The 26,028-nt window shown below is 29.9% G+C and overlaps 1 protein-coding gene across 2 annotated transcripts in view; it reads right to left on the bottom strand.

Moving 5' to 3' along the window:
* LOC130898130 (arrestin domain-containing protein 17) overlaps positions 1–14,509 on the bottom strand; it is a 28,772-nt gene extending 14,263 nt beyond the window's left edge. The window contains exon 1 of one of the 2 annotated variants that reach the window (XM_057807197.1): positions 14,281–14,509. In XM_057807197.1, coding sequence (XP_057663180.1) covers positions 14,281–14,401 — 121 coding nt within the window. In that variant the 5' untranslated portion in view covers positions 14,402–14,509. The remainder of the gene's footprint in view (positions 1–14,280) is intronic. The other variant, XM_057807206.1, reaches the window with a different exon arrangement.
* Between the last annotated feature and the right edge of the window lie 11,519 nt (positions 14,510–26,028).

Below are 26,028 nucleotides of genomic sequence, written 5' to 3' on the forward strand. Positions count from 1 at the left end.
AATAAAGGTTCACTATGAGCAACATTCGCTTTTTGACAACAACCTAAGCGATTTCTTATGATATTAGAGGTTATTTTGTCATCCAAACTTCTAAATTTGCAATATTGTCTGATTCATTAAAGTACTAAGAAATATTTTTATCCGTTCAATAGATCCTTTGGGTTGCTGTGTATATGATACTCTAATATATATGTACGTATATGTATCTATCTAAATATTTAATTTATATTTTTTCGAATGTAATAAAAAATTGTCGTTTGTCACATTTTTTTCTTTCATTTTTGGAGCCCTATCCTCCCCATAATTGAAAATAAATGGATGCAACATATTTAAGAACAACTTAGTCCAGTTATTTTTTGAAACAATTCAATGCAGTTGTATCATCAAATGATGTAACTCCATTTATTTCTCCACGTATTCCAATGAGAAGAAATAATTTATTCATTTCTTAGTACTCAGATAGCCTCACATCAAAAATAAAACGTGGATTAACTGTGCTAGTGTGTATTAGGAGAAGTGCAAACTGGACAGTCCCCTTCATATCATATTCCACACATGTCCATCCACATATGATGGGATTTCCATCCAGTAAAAAGGATGGATCGAGAGAAACTTCAAAAATTGCCTTCCTGAAAAAATATTTTTAGACATCCATTTAGTTAACGCAGTAAAGTGGTTTGTGAAACATCATCAACACACCTTTCATCTGATATACAGCATTTAATAAATCCAAGTGGTGGTCAGCGGTAATTAGTTATAACTGCATTTCTTTGTGCCAATTCAAATATTCAAAACTGGTTTGCAGTTGAAGGAAGTAATAATCGTTGACGGGATCATAAGAGACCAAAAAGTTCAAAAATGGCAATATAATGTCAGCAATTTGATAAGTAGTAGGGAAACGGTGTAGCTGAACTAGTTGTCTATTTTAATAATCATTGCTACGTCTCGATTGACCAGCTGATATTTGTGTTCTTCTACCTTTTACACTTATGATAAGATGAATCAACATTTCGATAGGTTACAATTGGCAATAATTTTAATTAAAGTAGACGATCTCGCAATAACTCCAAACATTCGGTTCTCGTAATTAGGTTCCTTCAGAGAAAAAAATGAGTTAGCTAAGGGTAAGGTAAGGCAGTTTACCTTTAGTCTTTGAAGATGATAACTTGGTTATCTAAACACGCGTCATATAATTGTGAGTGTTGGTGTAGTGGTAGTGTAAATATGGTGTTCAGTATGAATATCACCAACAGTTCCAAAAATTCCAACTTAATTATTTACATTGATATATTCTGAATATATTTCATAGAATTAATCATAGTAAATAGAATCAATATGATAATATATGCTTAGTTTTTTAATAGTGAACCTAAAACCTCAAATCCTCAAGTATGTAAACTTCTATTAGTTTGAGAAAGAATTTACACTTTTATTGTTTTATTCTTGGCTGAACTGACAATTTTAGTTATAGGTGTGGTAATAATGTTTCGATTTTCTTTATTTCTAATCATTCTTTAGTGTATTCATCATTATCAGGTAGGATGGTCTATATTTGAATATGTATTGTTTATTATATCAGGGGATTTGGTTCACAATAAATTAAAACCGTTTGTATTGGGAGGTTTCATTTGTATGTCTAATATAATTTTGAATTTGGTTTATTTCTCGTTTGTAGTCATGATGCCATCTGAAAATTGGTCTAGGTTTTGTGAATCTATAATTTCGTATTTGTTATTCATTGAGCTTTATAGGGTTATTGGAATATCCATTAAACTATAATTTTGATTTTCTACTTTGCCTGTTCAAAGTTAAATTCGCAAATACGTGTATAATTGATACGTGTTTATTGAGTTAGAAGGGTCATGCCATACTTATAAATGCTTTCTTATAGGTTGAAACGTCAAATTTTTACCTTTTATTTGGAACTGATTGTCTATTCGAATTATTGATTTAATCATACAGGTGAAGAATAGTCCTTAAAATTTCTGATCCAATATTTCATAAAAAGAACTTAAAAATACTTTACAAACTTTTTATGAAAACTCATGTACTTCATATCTTTTGAAACTAATTCTGTTTAACACAACCGACACTAACTTTGACATCATACCAATATCACCTTCAAACGACGTCACTTCTATCTCACCTTTTTATCCACCTTTTAAATAAAAAATCAGTTACTCCTAAACTTTTTGGAATCTTTAAACATAATATTCAGATAGCGTACACTCAAACCCTTTATATTCAATCTCTTTTTACAATAATAAAAGATAAAACATTAACCAAATAAACCTAACATAATTTTGATATTCCTTATTAGAATTGTGCCAATAAGTACATTGGTCATTTGAAGAGGTCACTAACCAATTGGATAACCTCTCACAAAAGCGATAGCAAATTATTTTCCGATAGATGTTCTTTAGCCACACATGCCACCTTTATGAGGGTGGCATGTATGAATTATGAATATGAAAAAGGTTTGACAAGTAAGAACAACTACAAGACAGTCTATTTGTTGAAACAATACATAAAGCCTAAAATGATCAATGTATTAATAAGAAAACTGCAATACATTTCTCGATAACTTTATTTTGAAAATGCTCCCAGGGAAGGAATGCATCTAAATGTTCTTGATTTTAGGTCTCTTCTGTTTTAAAATTAGTTTTTTTGATAGTTTTTAAAAGAAAAGAATTTTGACAATTCGACTTTAAGTCTTTATAAAAAAAATCATAAAGACTATAAAGAAAAACTAATTTTAAAATAGAAGAGACCTAAAATCAAGAACATTTATATGCGTATATATATATATATATATATATATATATATATATATATATATATATATATATACAAAAAATATCAGTGATAATAAGTTTGGCTGACTGAGCAGATTTAGATGCTTAGCTATTTAAAAAGCAAAAACTGCATTGAAAGAAAATAATTATCTGGATAAAATGATAAACAACATATTCAAAAAAAGGATAAACAGAGACTCTACAATAAATTTAAAAATAGAACAGAAACGAAAGCATTTTACCTTACCATATGTACAAGGACTTTCCCAACAACTATCAATTTATTTTAATATGATATTAGTATAAGTCGTAAAGGACATAATACGTTATCCAAATATTTCAAACTAAAATCTAAAACACCAAAAAACAAAAGAAGTAATATTATATTTCAAGTGCCTTGCACTAACTGTGACGCTGTATACAATATTTAGAAAATAGACTAAAAGGTCATCAATAAGATAAAAAAAATGAAACTGCGTTAACGAACCATGAAGTATCAAAAAAAAACATAAATTCAATTATAAAGATTGAAAAATTCTTGAAACGGAATATAATACACGAAAAAGAGAATTTTTAAAAATAGTTCACATTCACAAAAACGAAAAAGCTATAAATGATAAAAAAGACCTAAATAATTTAAGTAAAATTCAAATTTAAATTTAATTGTAAATTAAATAATTTAGATGCATAGATTAATAATAGAATAAATCTGTTTGTACTTTTATTTACTTCATTTTCTTAATGCGTGAATGAATTGCCGATCTTCTAGAATAGCCTTCAATTTTTCAGGTTTTTTAATGCATTGAAACGTCTGTTAAATCTTTGTTCTTTTTTTCATTCAATCTATTCGCATTTGTCAAATGATTAGTTATTTTTTTTATGGTTTGCTATATTTGTTTATTAATTTACTCATTAACTAACTTGACGCGGTTTATCATTGATAGCATTATAATTATTGGGAATAGAAACTCAATTCTATAGAGTCTGAAATTATTAATATTTATCTACCATTTAGAACTAAATAGTTTCGACACAAATTGAGGTTAATAATTTTCAGGATATACTGATATTTTTTAGGTTAAGTATATATATTCGTCCTGACAGCTTCTAGTCTAAATTTTAACACATTTTTATGAGTGATGTGGTTAGTCTCAAATTTAACGGTTCCTGTATAACGATTTGTATTGCTTTTAATTCAGACATTTAGTCTGAATCAAATCTGTTCCGCTACAGAATTTTTTCAAAGTTTGAAAACAGTCAATTGTCAATGAGAGCCAGGTGTTTCCAATTGACTTCTGTCATAATAATATCATTTGATATTTACTCTGGGGGGCTTTACTTTTTTCAAGGTACTCATGTGTATCTCAAAATATGAGGTCATAAACATACATGTTCAGTTACTGCCAGGAATTGTTGCAGAAATCGTGTTTTATCGATTAAACAGATCCAATCAGGAGTCTGAGCTATTTATGCATGTTGCCTATTTAGATCAATTGACATTTTATAGAACTGTGAAGCCGTGAAGCCATTTTTTTATTAATAGTAAATAGAACTAAAAACAGACATACTAATCTCTAATCTCTATTTAAAAACTCAAAAAATACCTGATCTCTTTTAACAGTCTCCTAGAAGGGTATACAGAAACATCATTTGAATTATCTCATAAGAGACCTAAGCTTCTGGAAAGAGCCTGCCGAAATATTTTCATCCAGATTAAAATAAAAAATTCACATTATGTATGTACTAATATCACCTTTTACTGTTAAAGAGATAAGTATCTCTCGACTTTTTACGCTAAAGAAAACAGCTTTCAAAAATTGATACATATGTTGTAACAGGAAAACAGCTTTAAAAAATTGATACATATGTTGTAACATGAACATGAGAGTTCATTATTATCCTTAGAATTGGGGTGATTGTAATTAGAAACAGGGCAACGAGTCTATCAAGACATTAAAATTATGGAGAAGTGATAAAGAACGATAGGAAATTCATATGATGGTCGATTTCTGCTGGAGCCCTCGGTGAGACTACCTTACTCCATGTTAGAAAGTAAGTTATATAAAATAATTTTAAGTGAAAAGTAACTAATAACAAAAATTTCCATGAAAATTTTTAATATTCAAATAATCGTTAAATACGAGTATATGAGACTTCTGATGTTCCTTGTCTATAATTCAAGGCGAAACTTTAATAAAATGTAGGTTCTAGTAAGAAATGCCCACACTTGAACGGACAAGTTGTGGTTAAAATAATTTGAATACATTGAAGGACATTCCATATATATGAAGTCATCGATTTATCTACACATATTAACTTATCTCTGTATCTTATTATTACAAATTTTCCATGGTAAACGGAGTAGAATGAAAATTAATGGATTAAAATAGAAATTAACAGAATATAGGTTATTTTTGAAAGTTATTTTCTTGTGTAAGTTTCAAATTGATAATTAAAATGATCTTTTCAGAAGTTGATAAATATGATTATATGGTATGTAAAAAATTTATGTTCAGTATGAATTATTGTTCTCATCTATTAATGATAATTAAATAATGATAATCAAAATCGAGAAAACAAATGCACACAATTTTACATTGAAAATTATGCTACGCTTGGCGATAACTTTTATAGTCTGTTGGGACTAATCATCATTATACAGAATTACAAAGTATAAATGAAATTTTTCATTCATATTTAAAATCTATTGAAATTAGATTCATTGTCTTCATTGCTTACTGAAAAAACATTTTATTTTTTAAATATATTTCAGAGAATTTCAAATGAAATGATTACACCTGATGGTCACCGATACAAAATAAATTTAAAAAACGTCGTCAATTTACAGTCAATTGGTTTCGTGAAATAACATTGTTTTTCGACGATATCACACAGATACCTATTTGCTTTATTTATAACCGATTACAAAAGCAATTCAATAGGACAAAGCAAAATATATTAGAAAAATGCGTATTTTACAGAAATTCAATAAATCACAATAATTTTAACCGAAAAGATATTTTGCAAGGGGGTTATTTTAACTATTTATCTATTTTTGTAATTTTTGTTTCTATGCATCTGTATTAAGTAATTAAGTTCCATATACTTTTTAATAATAACTTGCTAATTCTCTATTTGTGGTGGATTTTTCTGGTTCGCTCAAATCAGAATATTTGAAATAAATTGACACTCTAATGCAGTTTGCTGGCTTGAATCTTTTTATTACCAGATGATACTTATTTGGCTAAAACCTTCGAAATATAAAGATTATTAAGATATGAGGGTATTTGAAACCCGTTTTTAGTGCCTTTTGTTGTACACTAATATGTTACTGTGGTTCATGCAACCTACCTCTAGAATCGAATTCTTCTGATTTCTTTGAAATTCATCCAAGACTGAAGATAACAACAAATCAAACAAGAAAATGTTTGTGGCAATGAATTTCGACTGAAAAACTAAAATAGCGAACACTATACCTAATGTGAGATAGAACATTGATAGAAATATTCCAAAAAAATTAGAGATATAATAAAGCAACAGGTATCTAGAAATAGGAGTACTTTGTACATGACTATTAGGTTAATTACGGGTCAGTAAGTTTGTGACTTCTTGATCAGGCTTCTGATCAAACCTAACCATCTGCGCTATTTAGGTTATGTTATGACTACCTCTTGATTTGACGAGAAAAACAGAATATATCGAATGTTCTATACGGCCAGTTAAGGCTTACAATGTAGTAGAGATTGAATGTGCGACAGATTTTGGAAACTATAATGTACCTCATATAGCTTAGTATGTTTTCTTGAGTTAATGTTCTTAAAAACGAATGTTCGACGTTTCGTTTCTATCCAAATATATAACTGCGGTAAAATAGGTTCATTCAATTCTGGCCAGTAATAAAGTTGAGAAATGTTATTTTACTCGTCATCATTGTTTACTGTTACAAACTGTATTACCTCCTTTTTATATTAATGTGTTTTACTAGATCGGCGATTATATTCTCTTTCCGGAATCCGATAACCATTTTAATATTTCAAAATTGTCTAATATCTCAATAGTTACACGGAATATTTTTCTAGTGAATTTTCATTTTAAGCGCAATAAGCCTCGACAAAGTTGTTTTACATGCACGTTTAGAACACGAAATTGAATTTTTTTCTGTTGACTTCATTCACTTGACATATTTTGAAGAAAATTGGTCAGAGGAGAAATTTTTTAACTTGTTCGGCCTTTTAAACTCAGTAGCATCTAGGGGAAAATTTATTGGTTCATAAGCTAAAGAATAGGAAAATTTATATGAAAATATATGCAAGCCATCGGTTGAATTCGATGTGTTTTAGATTTATGTGAATGTTTGTCATTCGACGAAAAAATTCGAGTATAATTACTGAAGTTCTTATAATAGCACTGTAAAATTCTAATCATCGAATATGAACATCTGTGAATATGAAAAATAACAGGGATAAAATATTTTTCTATAGCCGCGGGTTGAGTTTATCTTTTCACTGAATGAAAGGATTACCGTATAGTCGTATAGTAGTAGTATAAGAGGACAGTCTGATGAGTGTTTCATTGCCCGAAGGTAGTATCGCAAGAGTAATTTACTGTTATGTAGTACAATTTCGTAGACAGTTACTGTCAAAATTTCAGTACGATCGGACTCGTAGTTTTGTCATGCGTGTCCGCGTGTCCGCGATTTTTCTTGTTTCTGGTAGTAAAATGGCGAATTGGGAAACGTTTGTATACTGCATATGGTGACTCTATTACTCCGATAGTCATCGTCAAATATTGGGTTAACGAATTTCAAAGTCGTCGCACTTTTTCGATGAGCCACATCCAGATGCCTCCAGAACAGGTACCAAGGAGGATAATGTGACATAAATCAACGAACGTATAACGACAGACCGACGATTAAAGGTGTGTGAGATATCTGAGTAGGTATTTCAAAGGATGGAGTGTGTCATATTCTGCATGACATGTCGTGAAAATCGACGGAAAATGAATCCATTGATACACCAAGCTCCAAGAAATAGTCGAATCAGTGGACTTCACCCGGCAAATGTGCTCCAAAGACTGTCTTATCACCCGGAAAGGTGAACGGCTGTGCTAATTTATGCTGATTTATTGGGTTGATTCGATGACAAATTGCCCTACGGCTGCATGTGCTGAAGAAAGAAGTACTTCTCCGTCATGATAATGCACCGGTTCCCACCTTCACCCTCGCCATGGCCTAATTCGTTTGGGTAGGTGAGGATCAAGTGTAGCGAACTAAATGGAGACTATATTAGGAAGTGAGGATTTGTTAGTACACTCTGATATTTATAAGTATTCTAAATTATTTGCAAAATTTTCAGCCACCACTTTTGGCTGAATGAATTATGTATGACATACTGGCAAATTAATGTATAACTAATTAGCTACATCCACAAAACACTCCAACAGTTCTTATGCTTCTAAATTCATTTAAATATCATAATGCAACTTAATACACATCAGTTAGCTGCCTTTACATGACTATTGACGACTTGGTACCTCTAAAGCCAAGTCAAAATGACAGAGCACACTACATTATAGGACTAACACTGTTATTAAGAAACTGATCGAGTTTATATGTATTTTTACATTGTATTTTGAACATAATTTTAGTCCTCAATAATGAATACATAAGTATTCGAAAACTCGGTTTAAGTATTAAAAAGAGTACACGGTGTTTGATCTGCTGCAGCCCCTAAACCAAATCGCTTATATCTATATAAAATTTAACTAAAAAAATTATAATATGTCGACGTGCTATTCATTTCTGGAGCATGTGAAAAAAAAAACAGGTTAGCGGTCCAGCTCGATGATTGGGATCGTTGTTGGAAAGGTAATTGGAAACATTTGCATGATACCTTTGCACAATCTCTGGCTACGCACGGCTCTTGTTAACAGTACTTGCTATCAGCGAAGTATTGAAATGTTTATCTCGAAAACGGTTCACAAACGATGCTCAAGTTGGTATAACAGTAACTGCCCTGTTGAAAAACGTAATTGTTGTTGCGTAGAATCGTTACCATATCAAGGACGGTCCTTTGATGGGTTGGAACGAATCTATAGAAAACGCATCAATTTTTATCTGCTTGATCGAAAAGATAAGAATTAGTTTTTGAACGATATTATCATCTTTAACTAAATCACATTTTGAATTATAGGATTCAATACGATTTCTTGAACAAGATTATATCTATCTTTTAGTTTTGGCATGTTCTGAGAGGTAGTTGAATTTTATTACTGAAATATAAAAATAGAGTAAATATAACCTTTTCCTTCTATCAAAAAATTTTTTGGGAAGGATGATTTCATAACAATAACAATATCAGAAAAATCCAAAGTGAGTGCGAACTAATCTTGAATCAATGTTTCGGTTTATTTATCGAATTACAAGTCGATTCGTTCCAATTTTTATGAAGGAATATGAAATACTTAGATTTAATTCAAAATACTTCAGTAATATTACTTGAAGTTATACCTATAAATGAAAATAAACAATAAATTGAGGACGACTTAATTTGAAACAAATTGTCATAAGCGTTTTTAAATTTCAGAAAAATTGAAGACTATTTAAACTTCAATATAGTAGACAGAATTGAATTTCATCCCGATTTTCGCCAGAGATATCAGTTTGCAGACGATTTAGTTTACGTGAAAGTTTGAGGCATAACCAGAAATGTTACAAATTCAAATCTTCATTTTAATTAAAAACAAAAACTTGCAGAAAACATAAAAACTAAAAACACGTTATTATTGACTTAATTGTCATAGTGTGTAGTTATTATAATTCCAATGATTTCTTCCAAAATTATATTTGATTCATGTTACAAATCTGTAATATTTTGTTTTCACTGAAATTAAATCACAAAAACAATAAAATTTTCTGTAATTTTTCCGTTTTCAAACAACTTAATGGAATTTCGGAATTCAATTCCTCCATTCCAGCTTTTAAGTAATTATCGGAATTAATCAGCATTGAAATGTTCAAATTAAATTCCATCAATATCTATCGTATGATTTCACTCGGTAAAATGTAGGTCCCATATTTGACATTCAAGGTAAGCTGACAATTATTTAAAAAGTTTAAACATCTTCAGTTCTACAACCGATAACCTACTTTTCATAAAACAAGTTATACCAAATTGAATGGTGTTTACTTTTGAGGAATTTAATTTAATTTGTAATTGATATTTTATAATCCAAATATATAGACGAGAAGTCTGTTAGAGAGAGTGATCTAAAAATCTTGTAGGATAATAGATATTAGTTTATTAATTTTAATTTGATGCGTCTTTTTGCTCTTATTTTTCAGAAACATAGTACTTTCAAGAGTTTGCGAATTTTTGTTTGTTCTGTGGAATCTGTACATTATGAATCAAGTTTACCTTTTCAAGTTCATCACCTACAATTGTTTCATAGAGTAAGTTTATACTTATCGATTATGATAAAGACTGAAAATAGATCACTTGATATTTCTAGATTTTAATAATAAAAAATATATATTTAAGCAATGTTAAAGTTACTCATTACAAATTACTTCATCTAATCATTGCTTAGACAAAAAATTGATTGATAATAATAGTATACTTAGGATGATTTCGTTATAATATTATAGGAAAGAAATTCTGTATATCATTATATTTTTTCTGTGCTTAATGGAAAAATATACTCAGCCTACATCATACCGTTCTTTAGTTTTTAAACATCTGTATGTTAAATTTCGAAAAATTTAACAGTAAAGTATTTTTTTAAAATGACAACAGTTGTTTACGATAGGTAAACCTGAAAAACAAATCACTCAAAGATTAATGGAGAACCAGTCCAGCAATGCTGAGTCCGACTATTCGTTATAAAAAACTATCATCAACATAAAATAAAAAACCAACAACAAAGTCATAATATCATAGTATAAGAAATCTCTAGCACATCAAAGCAACATAGCCATATTAACATATAAACTGACACTTATTCACAATCATATCCAATGTACATACAGGTAACAAATAAGAACAACATAATTGAATTCCTATAAAATACCTTTACAAATCAACAGAAAACTGTGAACTAAATGGCAGTTGAAATCAGAAGTTTAAGGAAACAACTTACACAATCTAACTAATTCAATAATTAAGAATTGCCCAGCTGTATAAAGTAGCACTCTGGCAAATGGGTTAGCTAAATATAAGCAAGAGCTCGAAACATGTTTAACAAACAATAAAATAGATATACTATTAATATCGGAAAGTCACAACAAGAAAACATATTTTAATATTAAAAATTTTATAACCTACCACACCATACACCCGGATGCTAAGAAAATAGCTAGAGACGGTACATCTATACTAATCAAACAACACACAAAACACTACGAATCAACAAAGTGTCAAAAAGATTCCCTACAAGCCACAAGAATTGTGATTGAGGATTGGCATGGTATCCTACCAGTATCAGCAGCATATCACCCATCAAAATGTCTTGCAAAAAAAGAGGAACTCATAGGATTCTCCAACGAAGCAGGTTTCTAGCAAGTGGTGACTATAATGCCAAAAATATAATCTGAGGTTCAAAACTCACTGCTTCAGGTAGGGGTAGAGTGTTATATAGCACCATGCAAGCATTAAAACTGAACTAACTTTCTACCTACTTATCAACTTACTGTCCAAGTGACCAAGATAAGCTCCCAAACTTATTATATTTTTCCATTGCTAAAAGTATTTCCACTGGATACCTAGCAATAGAATCAAATCATGAAACAACTGAAAATATTTTAAGCATCTAATTGCATTCCACTCAAAAAAAAGCTGATATAGAACTAGTAGTCAATTATCTAAACAATCTAATACAGGATTGCTCTATAAAATCCAAACTTGAAATTGTAGCACTTAGACTACAACAGAACTGTTCAATTAAAATTAAACAAAAAATTGACGAAAAAAGAAAATTGAAAATTACATATCAACAAATCATATATCCAGGTGATAAAACGCGATAAGAAACTAGCTCCCTTGAACTAAAAAAACTTACTAGTTATCTGAAAAGCAAATCATTCAAAGAAAATCTGTCCAGTACTGCTGGGTCCGACTATTCGTTATGGTAAGCTATCAGAAACATAAAATATCTTGAAGAATCAATTCTATAGAAATAATGGACAAAGCCAATAACACTTCGTAGGTAATAAAAGGAATTTTATCTCAGAAGAGTTGCATAAAATGGAAGATCGTCCGAACGTCCCACTAATGCTGAAGATTGTTTTTTAAAAGAAATAGCCTCGGACGCGATAGAAACGTAGAAATGTTCAATTTTACTAATTGCGGAATGAATTACCGTAAATAATATTCCCTGCACAAAATTTCAAGGTAAGATTGATACAGGTAGTACAAAATCCTTTGTAACAACTGAAATTGCGAAGAAATATTTTTCAAAATCAACTGTGAAAAAAACAACAACAAAGTAACGTTTGATTTACGTTTAAGTTAGAAAAATGATTGTACAGTAATTTAATCTCCAAAATATTTGCATTAACAAATAAAATATAGAATATTCTAAATTTAAGTCCACAATCATTTTACCTGCTAATAGGTTTAGATTAACTGAAAAAATTTGAATGCCACTATTGATTTAGTAAATAACATATTATTCACTCCTTCTAGTAAAATAAAAAATTTTCTATTTTGAAATCAGAAACAAGAACACGAATTGTATAGTAGTGCTTCTACGACCTGAACAAATAATATTAAATTGAATATTGAGAATATTGATAATGGCGATATAATTAAACCGTATACAAAGATAGGGAAATTAGAAATACTCGAATGTCTAGCAAACGCAGAAAACACTCAAGTCATTTGCACTATTTTAAATTCATGTGAGTGATATTTCAGAGTAGATTTGAGTACTCCTTTAGAGGTTGAATACAAACAATCCTCGAGCCCAAATTTTATTGCTATTTATGTAGATAAATTCAAATTTGATATAAAAAACGTTCAAAGAGATCATATGAATTGTGAAGAACGCAATGCTATTTTTAGATTACTTAAAGTATATTCAAATTTTTTTCATGTTGATGATCATTTTATCAATCATCAATTTATAAGTAAAATTAAACATCAAATAAAAACCACAAACGATGTACCTATTTATTCTAAGTTGTATAGATATTCCAAAAGAAGTCCAAAATCAGATAGATTTTATAAGCAAAATATTATGGCCTCCATGATCATTTTGGTCAAATAATAATTGGGTTGTTCTAAAAAATTAGATTCTACTGGTAAACTAAAATTCAGAGTCTTCGTAGATTATCGCAAGCTTTAATTGTTGGAAATAAATATCTACTACCTAATATAACTGATTTATTGGATAAATTAGAATTTTACCAATACTTCACCAGCTTAAATCTTGCATCCTGATTCCACCAAATTGAGATGGCTGAAGAGGATATACCTAAAACGGCCTCCACTACTGAAAATAGCCACTGGGAATTTCTAAGAATGCCATTTGGTTTGAAGCAACGTTTCAAAGAGTAATGGATAACATTTTAAGAGGTATTCAAAACGAAAAGTGTTGAGTATATCTTGACGATATCATTGCATTTAGTACTAGCGTCCAAGAACACATTAATAATTTGGAGGATATTCTTCTTTTTCTTCTTTTTCTTCTTCTTGGATATTATAGGAAATTTATTGAATATTTTTCGAAACTTACTAAAACTCTAATTAATTACCTTAAGAAAAATGAAGTGAACGAGCTTGATTATATTAATTGTTTTGACACATGCAAAAATATGTTATTAAATGGCCCTATTTTACAATACTCGGACTTTATCCGTCCGTTTAATCTCACTACTCACGCCAGCAATGTCGCTTTAGGCACTGTTCATAGCCAAGGGAAAATTGGAAATGATTTACCTGTGGCATATGCTAGCTTAATGAGTCTGAAGCGAACTACTCAACAATTGAAAAGGAAATCCTTGCAATTTTCTGGACCATGAAATATTTTCTGGCTGCTATTTGAATTCTTGTGTTTCCATTATTTAAGTTATGAATTTTTATAGGTTAGATTAGGTGAGGTCCTTATGAATGGAGTTAAATATTTATTGGTATGAAAAATTATTTCATTGCACATTCATATTCGTATATGATGCAATAGTCTAGCATTTTTAATTCCAATTAATAAATAAAATTGTAAAACTTTTGAGTTGTATCAATATTTAAATATTAAATAGTACTTATTTGCTTTTTCAATCAATATCCTGAAACATCATATCGTTAGATAAAAACATATGAATTCTATTTATGTTTCGCCACCTATTACATTTGGGTCAAAATCAACCTTAATAAAAATTTTGAAATTCAAAGACTGCCATTCAGAATAATATTACGAATGAGTGGAGTAATGGATTTCTAGAAGACTGACAGTCCACATTCTTTTATTGACAGGGCTCATCAAATATTCTTACCAAGTGCAGGTGTATCATCCTGAAGTTCGATAAGAACTCGGCCTGATAAAAATTGTCCAGGAAAATATAACAGCGACGTGTTATCAAATAAAATGAGAAATTTCAGTAACTTTCTTGACATCTTTAAACTTGTTTTACTCTATCACTCATTTGTATCGAGCACTATTGTTTATATGGTAATTTAACAACACTTCTTGGCTTATGACATTTCTCTCAAGACTGAGTTGAGTGTACCTACCTGCACCTGCGGATTTGACGGCTACTTTTGATGACTATTAAGTGAGGGAAATTCAAGGCCTGAATCATGTTTGTTGCTTTACTTTATTCATAGATATTGAATTACAGGTAATTATAAACATAGATAAAATATATTAAAAAATACTTATTCAGTAGTCAACTGAGTTATTTATTTTCTGGAGAGTTTATTAATGAAAATCAGTAGGACAAAATATGACAGTACTATTACATAGGCCACCAGTATAACTTTCAACTTGTATTATTCATCAATTCCACAAAATTGTATATGAATATTTAATTATTAATTCGCATCCGACTATTTTATGTGAGTAATTTAATAGAAACAATAATATCTATACATTTTTACAAAGGAAACTGTAAAAGAATAATGTACACGGGAATATGAAGTACTTCGAAGTTCCTTTAAAGTTTTTTCTTATTATTTTAGAAATATTAACACTATTTATACAACATTGTGAGAAATTCAAATAAAATTAGTATTTCTGTCAGTTTTGAATTGCGATCAATCAATAAATATTGTTCAACTTTTAGATCAGTAGATTCATTTGGTGAAATTAATATATAGATAGCTAATTATTGTAATGAAGCGTGGAAAGTGTGAGAATTTATTACATATTTTTTGTCAAGTTAACACGCTCGACTTAGGCATCATCTCCCTTTTACCGCACGACTGACAGTTGTTTTCTGCTACTAATTGACATCAATTTTGTATGAGAACAATTTCATCCAAATGTAAATAATAGTTTTCGTGTCTAATTTAGCGTTGATATCTCTAGTATATGTAATAAAAGGTACCAAAAATTGCGTAAGTAAAGTTGTGTTAGATTAGAGCGATTTATTTCCTTTTCAACTTTATCACAAATACTTTATCGTTCATCTAATGTTATTTCACTCATCAACTCTATCTCATCATAAGTTTGACCAATAAAATTGGAATATTGTTTTTATTGTATTGATCCAATAATGTGATAGAAATTTGACCAATAGAAGGACAATAAAAGTGATGGCAGTGCAGAGATGCAAAGTATTGAACTACTTAAAAAATATATATAAGAAACAGAGATAGAAACATATCTATTTTGTATTAAATTGGCAAAACTGTGCTTCATAATATGATACACACAACCTTGCCCACTTTCAAAAGGAAACTGCCAAAGTGAATCAGTTTATTCTACTAACTCTGTAGAAAAAATAGCTTGATTATGACTTTTTTGTAACAACTAAATAGAACAAAAACGTATAGTAACGCTTAGTTTACTTTATTTATAATTAGGGGAGGGTTGGATAATACCGTGCCCCAGTGTAACTACATAACTATTTATAAAAGCTATGACTGTGTATCCATCACATGATCGCCCTTGCGACCGAGTGACCCCGCCCCGCGCGGCATAGGCCCACGGTATGAGTTGTACGTCTGTAGAGAACTTTTGCGCGCATTTCTTATAATTTTTCTGTGACTGACGTATCCAGGTATGTACTTCTTTTTATGGTCTAAATTATGTTGTTGTAATGTATTTTGTAGCGTAATTTGGTATTATTTAAAGTAGCTAAAATTTTGTTTGTAAAATTCTGTTGTGGTGGCAAAACAAAATGGCGTATTATAGGTACCTATTTTTTCTTTTATAGATGGCTGAAAGTGTACCAAAAAGAAAAAAGGGGTTATGGGATCCACTTCAAATGCAAGCTACTTTAGAAGCTGTAAAGAGTGGGAGAAAAATAAAGGAAGTAGCAAGATCATTTATGCTTCCGGAATCTTCAATTAGAGATAGGTTAAAAAAAGGAGAATACTATGACCCTCGACTTGGCCGAAAGGCAACATTTTCAAAAGAAGATGAAAAGGAGTTAGCTAGCCATATTACTAAGTTGGCTAAAAAATTTTTTGAAATCTCACAGCAGCAGCTAAGCAAATTGGTTTATGAGTTCGCGGTTGCAAAAAATATTAAACACTTTTTGTCAACAGAGAAGGGCAGGGCTGGTAAGTGTTGGGTGTATGCGTTCCTAAAAAGAAATCCTGAGATCTTGAGGCTTTTAAAATGTGAAATTGCATTGTTTTTTCGCAATTTAGAAGAAATGACAGAGAAGAATGCTTATCCAGTAAAGCGAATATTCAATGTTGATGAAACAGGTATTACAACTGTTCAAAGACTTGAAAAAATTTATGCACCTAAAGGATTATGTAAGTTGGCAAAATTACAAGCAGAGAACGTGTTGTCTGTACCATGAATGCATCGGGAACTTCATTCATCCCACCTATGTTTATATATCCACGCCAAAGAATCAAACCAAGTCTCAAGATTGGAGGGCATATTGGAGCAGAATAAGAGTGTTCAAAGTGTGGGTGGATCACCGAAGAACTTTTTGAGAAATGCCTTCGTCACTTTGCCAAATATATTACTGCAACAGCTGAAAACTCCACTCTACTAATTCTTGGGAATCATGCTAATCACTTGTCATAGCATCCATATGCTATCTTTGTTCCCGCACACTTCCCATAGGATGTAGCCGCTGGATGTCACTTTCTACGGTCCATTGAAGACAGCTTATCATAAAGAGTGTGACTTATATTTGAAAAACCATCCATTTGAAAGAATTACTCATGATATTTTGGCTTCAATATTTAACGAAGCTTATTTGAGAGTAGCTTCGATGGACAAGGCAGTAAAAGGTTTCGAAGTGACTGGCATTCATCCCATAAACCCCAACGTGTTTGATGATGATGATATCAGACTCAATTGTTGAAAACTCATTCAATAATGACATAGCAACGGAAGCACTCTCTACACATGTTGCAAGTGAAACCGAACCTGTTGCCAGTACTTCGCGTAGTAACATTTTAGAGATATTGAGCCCAGTGCCTCGAAAAATTCAGAAAATTAAAAGACGTTCAAAGAAACAACACTCAAATTTTGACCGCCACGCCACTAAAAAGACAACTAGAAGATAAGGAGAGAAAGAGAAGATTGAAAGAAGAAAAAAAATGTAAAGGAAAACATGTTAAAGGAAAAGCTTTAGCAAAAGGGAAATCTGTGAAGAGAAGAGTGTTAATTTCTAGCAGTGAGAATATTCTCCTTGTACAATTATGTAATGACGACGATGAAGATGAGATAAGCTCAGACAAAGAAAATGAGAATACTAATGACATATGTAAATTATGTGGTGAATTCGGACGTAATAATGAAATCTGGTTTCGTTGCTGCTCTTGTTCAACCTGGATCCACAAAGAATGCCGTGGAAAAAAACGGCAGAAAATTATATTTGCGACTTCTGTTAAGATTAATGTTAAGATTCTGTTAAGATTAATGTTAAGATTCTGTTAAGATAAGCACTATACCTAGTTATGTACAATGGCTGTGAATTGTGCCTAAATAAATGTTGATTGACCTTTGTATCGCCTATTATTTTGAATGCACGGTATTATCAAACCAGTTTGGATGATGCCGCGCTCTCGTAAATTTTATTTTTCTTCCTTTATTTTTATATAGGTGTTGTACAAAATAAATATTGTATTTAAAATTCTTTGCTAGGTTTTTTTTGCTCTTATAATAAAATTTTAGCTTGAGTTGATCTGATATGCACTGGTCGAAAATTATAGCCATATGCTCTTAAGGGCCCGGTATTATCCAACTTCAAACAAATCCACATAGAGGTAGTAGGGCTGACAAGAGGTATAAATGTTTAAATTTTTCTTAATGCTGAAATAAATTCCCACACTTTGCATGCTGCACTACAATAATAAGCTAACCATATGTTATTTTCACCAATTGAATCTAATGATCTGAAAGTTGGACAATATTTATAATTATTACATTTCACTATATAACGTAGGTATTTATTTTCCTTTTTCTAGACAAGCTGAAACACCAACACATCCGTCTTTGCATAGATGATATGTTTTGTTTCTCGAAAAATATCTTCTGGCACCAAATTGACAGAAATATCAATTTTATCTGAATTTCTCACAATTTTGTACAATAAGTGTCAATATTTCTTAAATAATTCGAAAAAATTTCGGACTTAGTTTCCTTTGTAAAAAATGTGATTTAATTGTTCCTATTGAAAATTTACATGAAGGTAAAATGGTAGGATGTGAAAGAATGAAAATAGTTAATAATTAAATGTTCTCATATTATTTTGAAAATTGATAAATAATACAAGTCATTTCCTAGACCTGTTGATATATTAATACATCTTCTTGATTTTAGGTCTCTCATGTTTTAAAATTAGTTTTTTTGAAAATTTTTAAAAGAAAAATAAATTCACCTTGATCATGAATATCAAAATAGAACCTTGTTCTAATAAGAAAAATTAATTTTTCCTTAGTCCTTTCCTCTTAAATATGTAGCAGTACTAAATCAATCAAATTATTTGTAGTTTTATTATAATTCACAAAATAGTGCTATGAATTTTACATAAATTGTTAAGGTCCTTTTTATCATTTATAGCTTCTTCGTTTGTATGAATGTGAACCATTTCTAAAAATTCTCTTTTTCGTGTATTAGATTCCGTTTCAAGAATTTTTGGATCTTTATAATTAAATTTATGTTTTTTTTGATATTTCATTGTTCGTTAACGTAGTTTTATTTTTTTTTTATTTGGATATTTGGATTTTTAAATGTTATTCTATGGAAGTTTAGGAGCTATTATAATATCATTCTGTATTTAAATAAACTGTATCGATTATTCTGTAATCTGAATAAAAAACAAACCGAATACATTCATGTATCGAGGTGTTTGAAATAACTTGTTGAAGTTCCTAGTTGTGTTGTACAAAACATAAAATCTAATGAAATATAGTTTTATCCTGTTCGCAATACCTAAATATCTATTTTTAGATCTAGTAATTTATGAAAAGCGAGATGAATGCTGCAATTTTAGTATTCTGCATTCATTGCTTTCAAATCAATGCTGTGAAATTTACAATGTCAGATTAACCATTTTTGTCTTATTCTTAACTGGACCATTGTGTTAGTTTGGAGTACTAAAATCAGTGATTATACAAATTGCCTATTATTCTATTAGTTCAATAGAAAATAGTAATAGAAATATTCATAGAAACAAAATTTAATTAAACATTCGATCTGATAAATTTTCCTATATCTGTCTCCTAGGTAATTTATCAAAACTTGTTTTATCTTTCTATTCTTTTTCATAATAAGTTTCAAGATATGTCTTGATAAGTCCAGAGTGCCTGTTCATTGTTTCATTGAAGAATTGTTCATACAACTCCACGGCCTAAATTCATATCTTCCATCGTATAAATTATAAGAATATTGAAAGGTATACTCCAAATTTAACAAATAATGATCAATAAATTGACAGATAGTTTTAGTTGGAAGAATTTATTTAATTATAAATCTCACTCGATGCAACATCCCTTATATTTTCCAAAAAAAGCGCTATATCAAAGCTATAATATCGAAAAATTATTTCCAATACACAAATGTATTGTATGAATAACTGAATGGATATGCGATGGGTTCACCGAGCTTGTCTATCATTACATAGTTCTAAAAAAGTTATACAAAATTTGAAATTCAAATTGATATTTCCAAGCGTATGTTCTGTGTTTAGTGTAAAAAATTGATTGATGGATTTAATGCTTATCATAACAAATTACAATTTGTCGCAAAACTAAGAATGATAAGACTATAAATTGTCTATTTAGATCAGGGCCGGATTAAGCTAGGGGCTTGGGGGGGCTATAGCTCCGGGCCCCAGGTCCAAGAGGGCCCCATCATTTGGAAATCATTCTGTATTTTTTGATGTGTTGATACCACAAATCTAAAGTATTGATACTATTTTGTGAAATTTTCAGGGTTTTCGAATTCCTTAAGGGGGCCCCTGTTGCCGAAAAAATCACAATTTAGATTAAATTTATTGATAAAAAATTCAGAACGTGGTACATTATTTATCAAAATCCAATAAAGTATTAAATATATTTGGTATCTGTATTTTCCGTAATTATGGAACTTCTGGGTTATTTATTAATAATATACATCTATAGTCCTGTAGGTATTAATATAATTACGATAAATGATAAATACCAATCAATGTCACATACTCATATGATGAAACATCATCATCGTCGTCATACCAGCTGAGCAAAGGGCACCTGTCGGTGTTTCAACGGCTATTGTAAAACGATGAAATGGCTTCCTTATGCGTCGTTATGTGGATTTGTCCAATTTTATAACGAGGGATCTGCATTTTCTTCTGCTTTTTTGTATGTCTGTATTTTCTTTTATGTTAAATTCATCTGTTACATTTTTTCTTGATAGATCTTCTCTATATTCAGAGGTCTGTCTCTTTTCCTTCTACCTGTTGTATTATAATTAAATGCTTATCTGATTATGTTTATTGCTGGCTTTAGTAGTGTATGATCTATCCATATCTATTTTCGCTTTGTAATCTTCACGTCTATATTCTCTTCTTCCGGTATGTTTCAAAGGTGTTCATTACTTATACTATTTGACCGAAAATTTTGGAAGATAACTCCAGTTGGCATCCATTGAAAAACATTTGAATTTTCTGAAACATATTTCTATTATATTATTTTTAAGTTTTGGCATCATATAACTCAACTGATACTACGTCTTAGTTTTGTTGTTCTTGAGATACTCGTTGGAGACCATATTTTATACAATGAGAAATTGTTTTATGTTAGGCCTATTTTTCTTTGGAAATTATTTTCAGTACCCACTTATTTACTTATTATGGTGCCTAAATAGCAAAATTGTGGTCTATTTGTTTATTTCTATTTCTCCTTAGTATATTGTGTTTTCAGTTTCAGTGTTGCTATGCCGTAATATCTCTTTGTTTGTTTTTGCTGTTCATATATTTATCTATTACAGTATCAAACGTGGTAGACGATAGACACATCCCTGTCTTGCCCCCTTTTCTATTTTGATTTGTTAGGATAATTGTCCTTCGTGCTGTGCTATTGTTATAAAAAAGTTGTATTATTCTGGTATACTAATAGTCCGTACGCTTTTAAGATTTTCCACATTATTTCTCTGTTTATCGAGTTAACTGCTTTTTCGAAGTGTATAGAAACAAATTTCTTTATTCTTCTGAAATTCAGCTTGATTTTTTCGTATTTCCGTAGTTCGTCGTTTAGTAGCTCTCGTAGAGTGACGAGTCGCCTGTATTAGTTCTGCTGGAATACCTTGCATTGTAATTGATTTTTCCATGATATTTATTATACTCTGTTCGTATGTTTTTGTGTCGCGAGCATGCTCTACTTCTTTTGCTTTCCGAGCAATTTCGTTTGTATATAGTCGCTTTTCTTGTCTGGCACTTTTTAACAGTTTTTCAATTTTCATGTTATATTTCTTTATCAAGTCTTTTCTTTTCGACACATCTTGTATGTTCAGTACTTGGTTTTTTGAATATTCTCCTTCTATTTCTATAGTACTCTTGTTCAAATTTATTGCATTTATATGATCCATCTTATTTCATATACTGAAATATTGGAACATAGACAGATTCTTAGTTTGGAGAATTTGTTATGTAAAGAACTGATTTGATGTAAACTAACAAGGCTCAAAGACAAAAAATATTCAAAACAAAAATTGATTTTACTACAAACAAAACGATCCAAAAGCCAAAATGTGTTAAGCTATTGTTCAGAATTTGAGCTGCAATACTCTTTGCTCTAGGGTTTTTTCATTATATTTCATATGTCTATTAAGAAAATGGTTACAGATCCGTATTTCCGTTAATTCATTTTTACACAACCTATGATATCAAGTTATGAGATGCAATGTTTGATTATATTGCATTATAAACCGCTATATTAAAAGCAAAATTTTCCTGACTTTCTGTATCTACCGATTCGAAACATCTGACACTCAAAAATAGTATAAAGTTCAGAACACATTTTAATGTTATTCAATGAGAGGTACTGAGGGTATTGTTCTTTTCTTAAAAGTCAATGGTTAAATAAAATCGACATTTAAATGGATGAATTTTCCTTTAAATCGTTTGTGAATTCAAAGCATAGTCACTAGAAAGAGTAATCTGCTATTTAATATGAATCATAGTTGTGTTGGTTGTATATAGAAAACTATTCATTATATAACTTCATAACAAAAAACCTCTTTTGGAACAGTGGATGAGAGAAATCGCTTTTACTCAATAGTTAGGCAGTGAAAAAAGGAGTTATCTATGCTAAAGAAAATTTCTTACTTGTATGAGTGAATACAAAATTCTCGTTTATTGAAGTATTAATTTGTATATGATACACTGACTGTCACTTTCCTATTAATACTTGGACATTTACCTGATGACTACCCAAATCAATTTTCATATCGATTGAAAGCTTTCAGAAATTCTTCATTAATTTTTCTTAACCAAATTTTAATGGATTACGTTTGTTGGAACGATAGCATATAAAATAAAGATTTTTGTATATTAATTAAACTGTCTAAGGAGGAAGCCGTTATTTTTAATCTGTTTGTTTGTTTGTATGTCATGTTTTTCGTACTTCCTTTATTCTTTTTAAACTAATATAATTGTTTATTATTCCTTCTTGCAGTAGGCAGTAGAAAGATAAATAGAAATTAATGTAGATTTGTTATCATTATAAATAGAAAATATGCAATCATTTTTTTCAATCTGAAAGTATTTTGGTACACTTTTTTTAGAGGTTAAGGTCTATGAGATTATTCTGATGATGTTTCTATTCAGGAAGACAAGCTGGAACGTGTAATTCTTAAAATTTTATCTATTGTTTCTAATCATGCTTCTTATATTAGCTTAATAAGAATAGAATTCACCATTACAGTATCACAGGTCATTTTTAATCATTTGTACATCAGATATAGGAAATTTTCTGTTTTGCATATGAAACGAGGAGAGAAGATTCATTATAAGTTCCTAAGAAAAGGATGAAATAAGGTAGTGAAAAATTTTTTCACAATGAAATGATTTTGGGCTTTGTTTTAAGTATATCAGAATAATTTATGAAGCTATGTCTGTTTGTGGGTGCTATTGTTTTAGTTCAGTCTTTTCCTACTTTACTAAAGAACACAAAACTATCACAAAACGAGTATGTGCTACATCCGTGATTCCTGACTTATATAAGAGGTGATAAAGTTGTTACGGAAAATTGAAAAAATTACTAATTTTGAACATGGGATTAAGCAGGGCCGGTTAAACTATTTCAGGTACATATTTGACTACTAATATTTCAATTCAAAGTAGGAAATGTGCTTTCTTAGTTGTCAAAGTTATTTTTATTTCTTTGTATGTGGCTAGAATTAGTAAAAGTATTAATCAATTTTTTATCTCAAAAATTGGAATCAATCGAAAAATCTAGTAGTATTTTTGAAATTATCATATTAAAATGTTCAAAATCACTTGATATAATGTTGGCAGGAATTTTTTTTATTTAGGTGACCTGTTTAAAGGCATTTTGAACCGCCCAATATATTATAAAATAAGTAATTCTTTTCTACTTTTTAGTCTATTTGTTTTAGAAATTCATTACCGTGAGGGTGAAATGTAATTTATGGGAGTATTTTGAATAAATATACTCAAATATTCACTTCTACACTTTTTAAGTGTAGATTAATGTGGTAAACAATATGGTACAAAAGAAACTTGGAAACTTCAAGCACTACGCGATGGATCTCGTTGATTCACTTATAGATGGATTTGAATAATGAAATAGTACACTTTTAAAGGTAAATTGAAATAGTTTTAGTCAGTAATCAACTTTAAATTCATATACTCGTATAGTACATTTGGAAACGAAAAGAATAAACTGAAATCGAAGAATAGCGTATAAAAGGAATTGATACATTTATCAATTTATTAGTTTATTAGTTCTAAGGATACAAATCTGTTTCTCTTTCCCCTAGTACTTTTATTTGATCGATCCATTACCTTCCTCTTTTTCTTTATCTCGTCTGCATATCACTTTACCTATAACTTCTTTTGTGATTTTTTGTAGTATTTTCTACGATTTTCTACGATTTCCATTACTTCCTAAATTCATTATTGTTTATATTTTTCTTCAATACTTTAATACAAATTTCTTTCGAAATCTATGGTTTCAACTTATTTTTGAAAGCTTTTGTTTCTCTGATAGCGACCAAGAAATATCTCACAAATATGTCCTATATCCTATAACCTGATTTTTCCATTGTAATAGTCGACTTATTTTATTAAATCCTCCCGTCTTTTGATTCTTTTATTTCTCACTTGGTCTGGGAAACTGTCGCTCTACATGATTCTCTGGAGGTTACAGTCTGGAAATGACAGTTATTGTATAGTTCATTTTTGAGAATGGAGAAAACGGAATAATTTAGCTTTGAGTTTTTGATTGATAGAAACTCTAGAAGTTAAGAGTCAGTAGAGAATCATAATTCCTGCTTTCTATTTGCTCCAAGATTCCCTGGCCTGTCTCTTTCTCGTCTCACTTTTCATATACTTTTCACCAATACATTCTCATTATTCGTTATCATACTTTTAATTCTTAGATAATATTAACTGCATTTATTTTTCTCCAACAATAATAATTGTCTGTACAGAGAATATTCATGTATTCTTCTTTTTGCTTGTTATTGCGTCTAATGAGTTTTAGTTTCAACAATAAATATTGTTCATATGTCCTCTTAAGCATATTTTATCAGCTTCTTCACCTGATTTTGTTATTTTCCTTTTGCTTACTACAAAGATTTTTTATACATAACAATTTTGACATTGTCTAAGGCATTCAATTTTGTGTGAAAATTTTTAATTGAAAATCATTTTTTTTGCAAAGAAAATTTTTTTATGAAATGTATAAAATCTAGATCTATATATACATATATATATATATATATATATATATATATATATATATATATATATATATATATATATATATAGGTCTATATTCTCAAATGGATACATTTAATAAAAAAAATATATAAATTAGCATTAAACTGTTTATTACCAAATATCTAATTTCTGTTTTTCACTCTATTTGTGGACATAAGATATTGATTTGGTATTTTTCAAAATACTAATTGAAATAATAATTATTCCAGACGTAGTAAAACCATCCGCTAACAAAATTTCGCAATAATGTAGATTAAATATCACACTGTCCATAGCATGACATTTAAAGGTCGCTGTTTTCCAAGCCGTTGAATAGATTCAAAGCGCTAATTTTATCGAATTTCAGTACTTACTGTACTGGATGTACTCCGTAAAGTATAGAATTATCAATTGCTAGACTCTGGTAATTATTTTCCTATTCGCTTATGTCTAGTTAAAAAAATCGTTACTCATTTTTTAATAAGGATATTATTAATCATACTACAATGTCAAAAAAGTTCCGGGACCGCTCAAAGAAGAATTATCCCATCTAAAATTTTAGTACCGATTTCAAACTATTTATACTATTTTTCTACATCACCTTCTAGTTTTAGTTTTCTATTTCCAGCTATTGACATTTATAATTGTTAAGTCTTTTAAACCTTGTTATTCTATCTTTGCTTT

This window comes from Diorhabda carinulata, chromosome 1, assembly GCF_026250575.1.
Source record: "Diorhabda carinulata isolate Delta chromosome 1, icDioCari1.1, whole genome shotgun sequence".
In the NCBI taxonomy this organism is placed as follows: Eukaryota; Metazoa; Arthropoda; class Insecta; order Coleoptera; family Chrysomelidae; genus Diorhabda; species Diorhabda carinulata.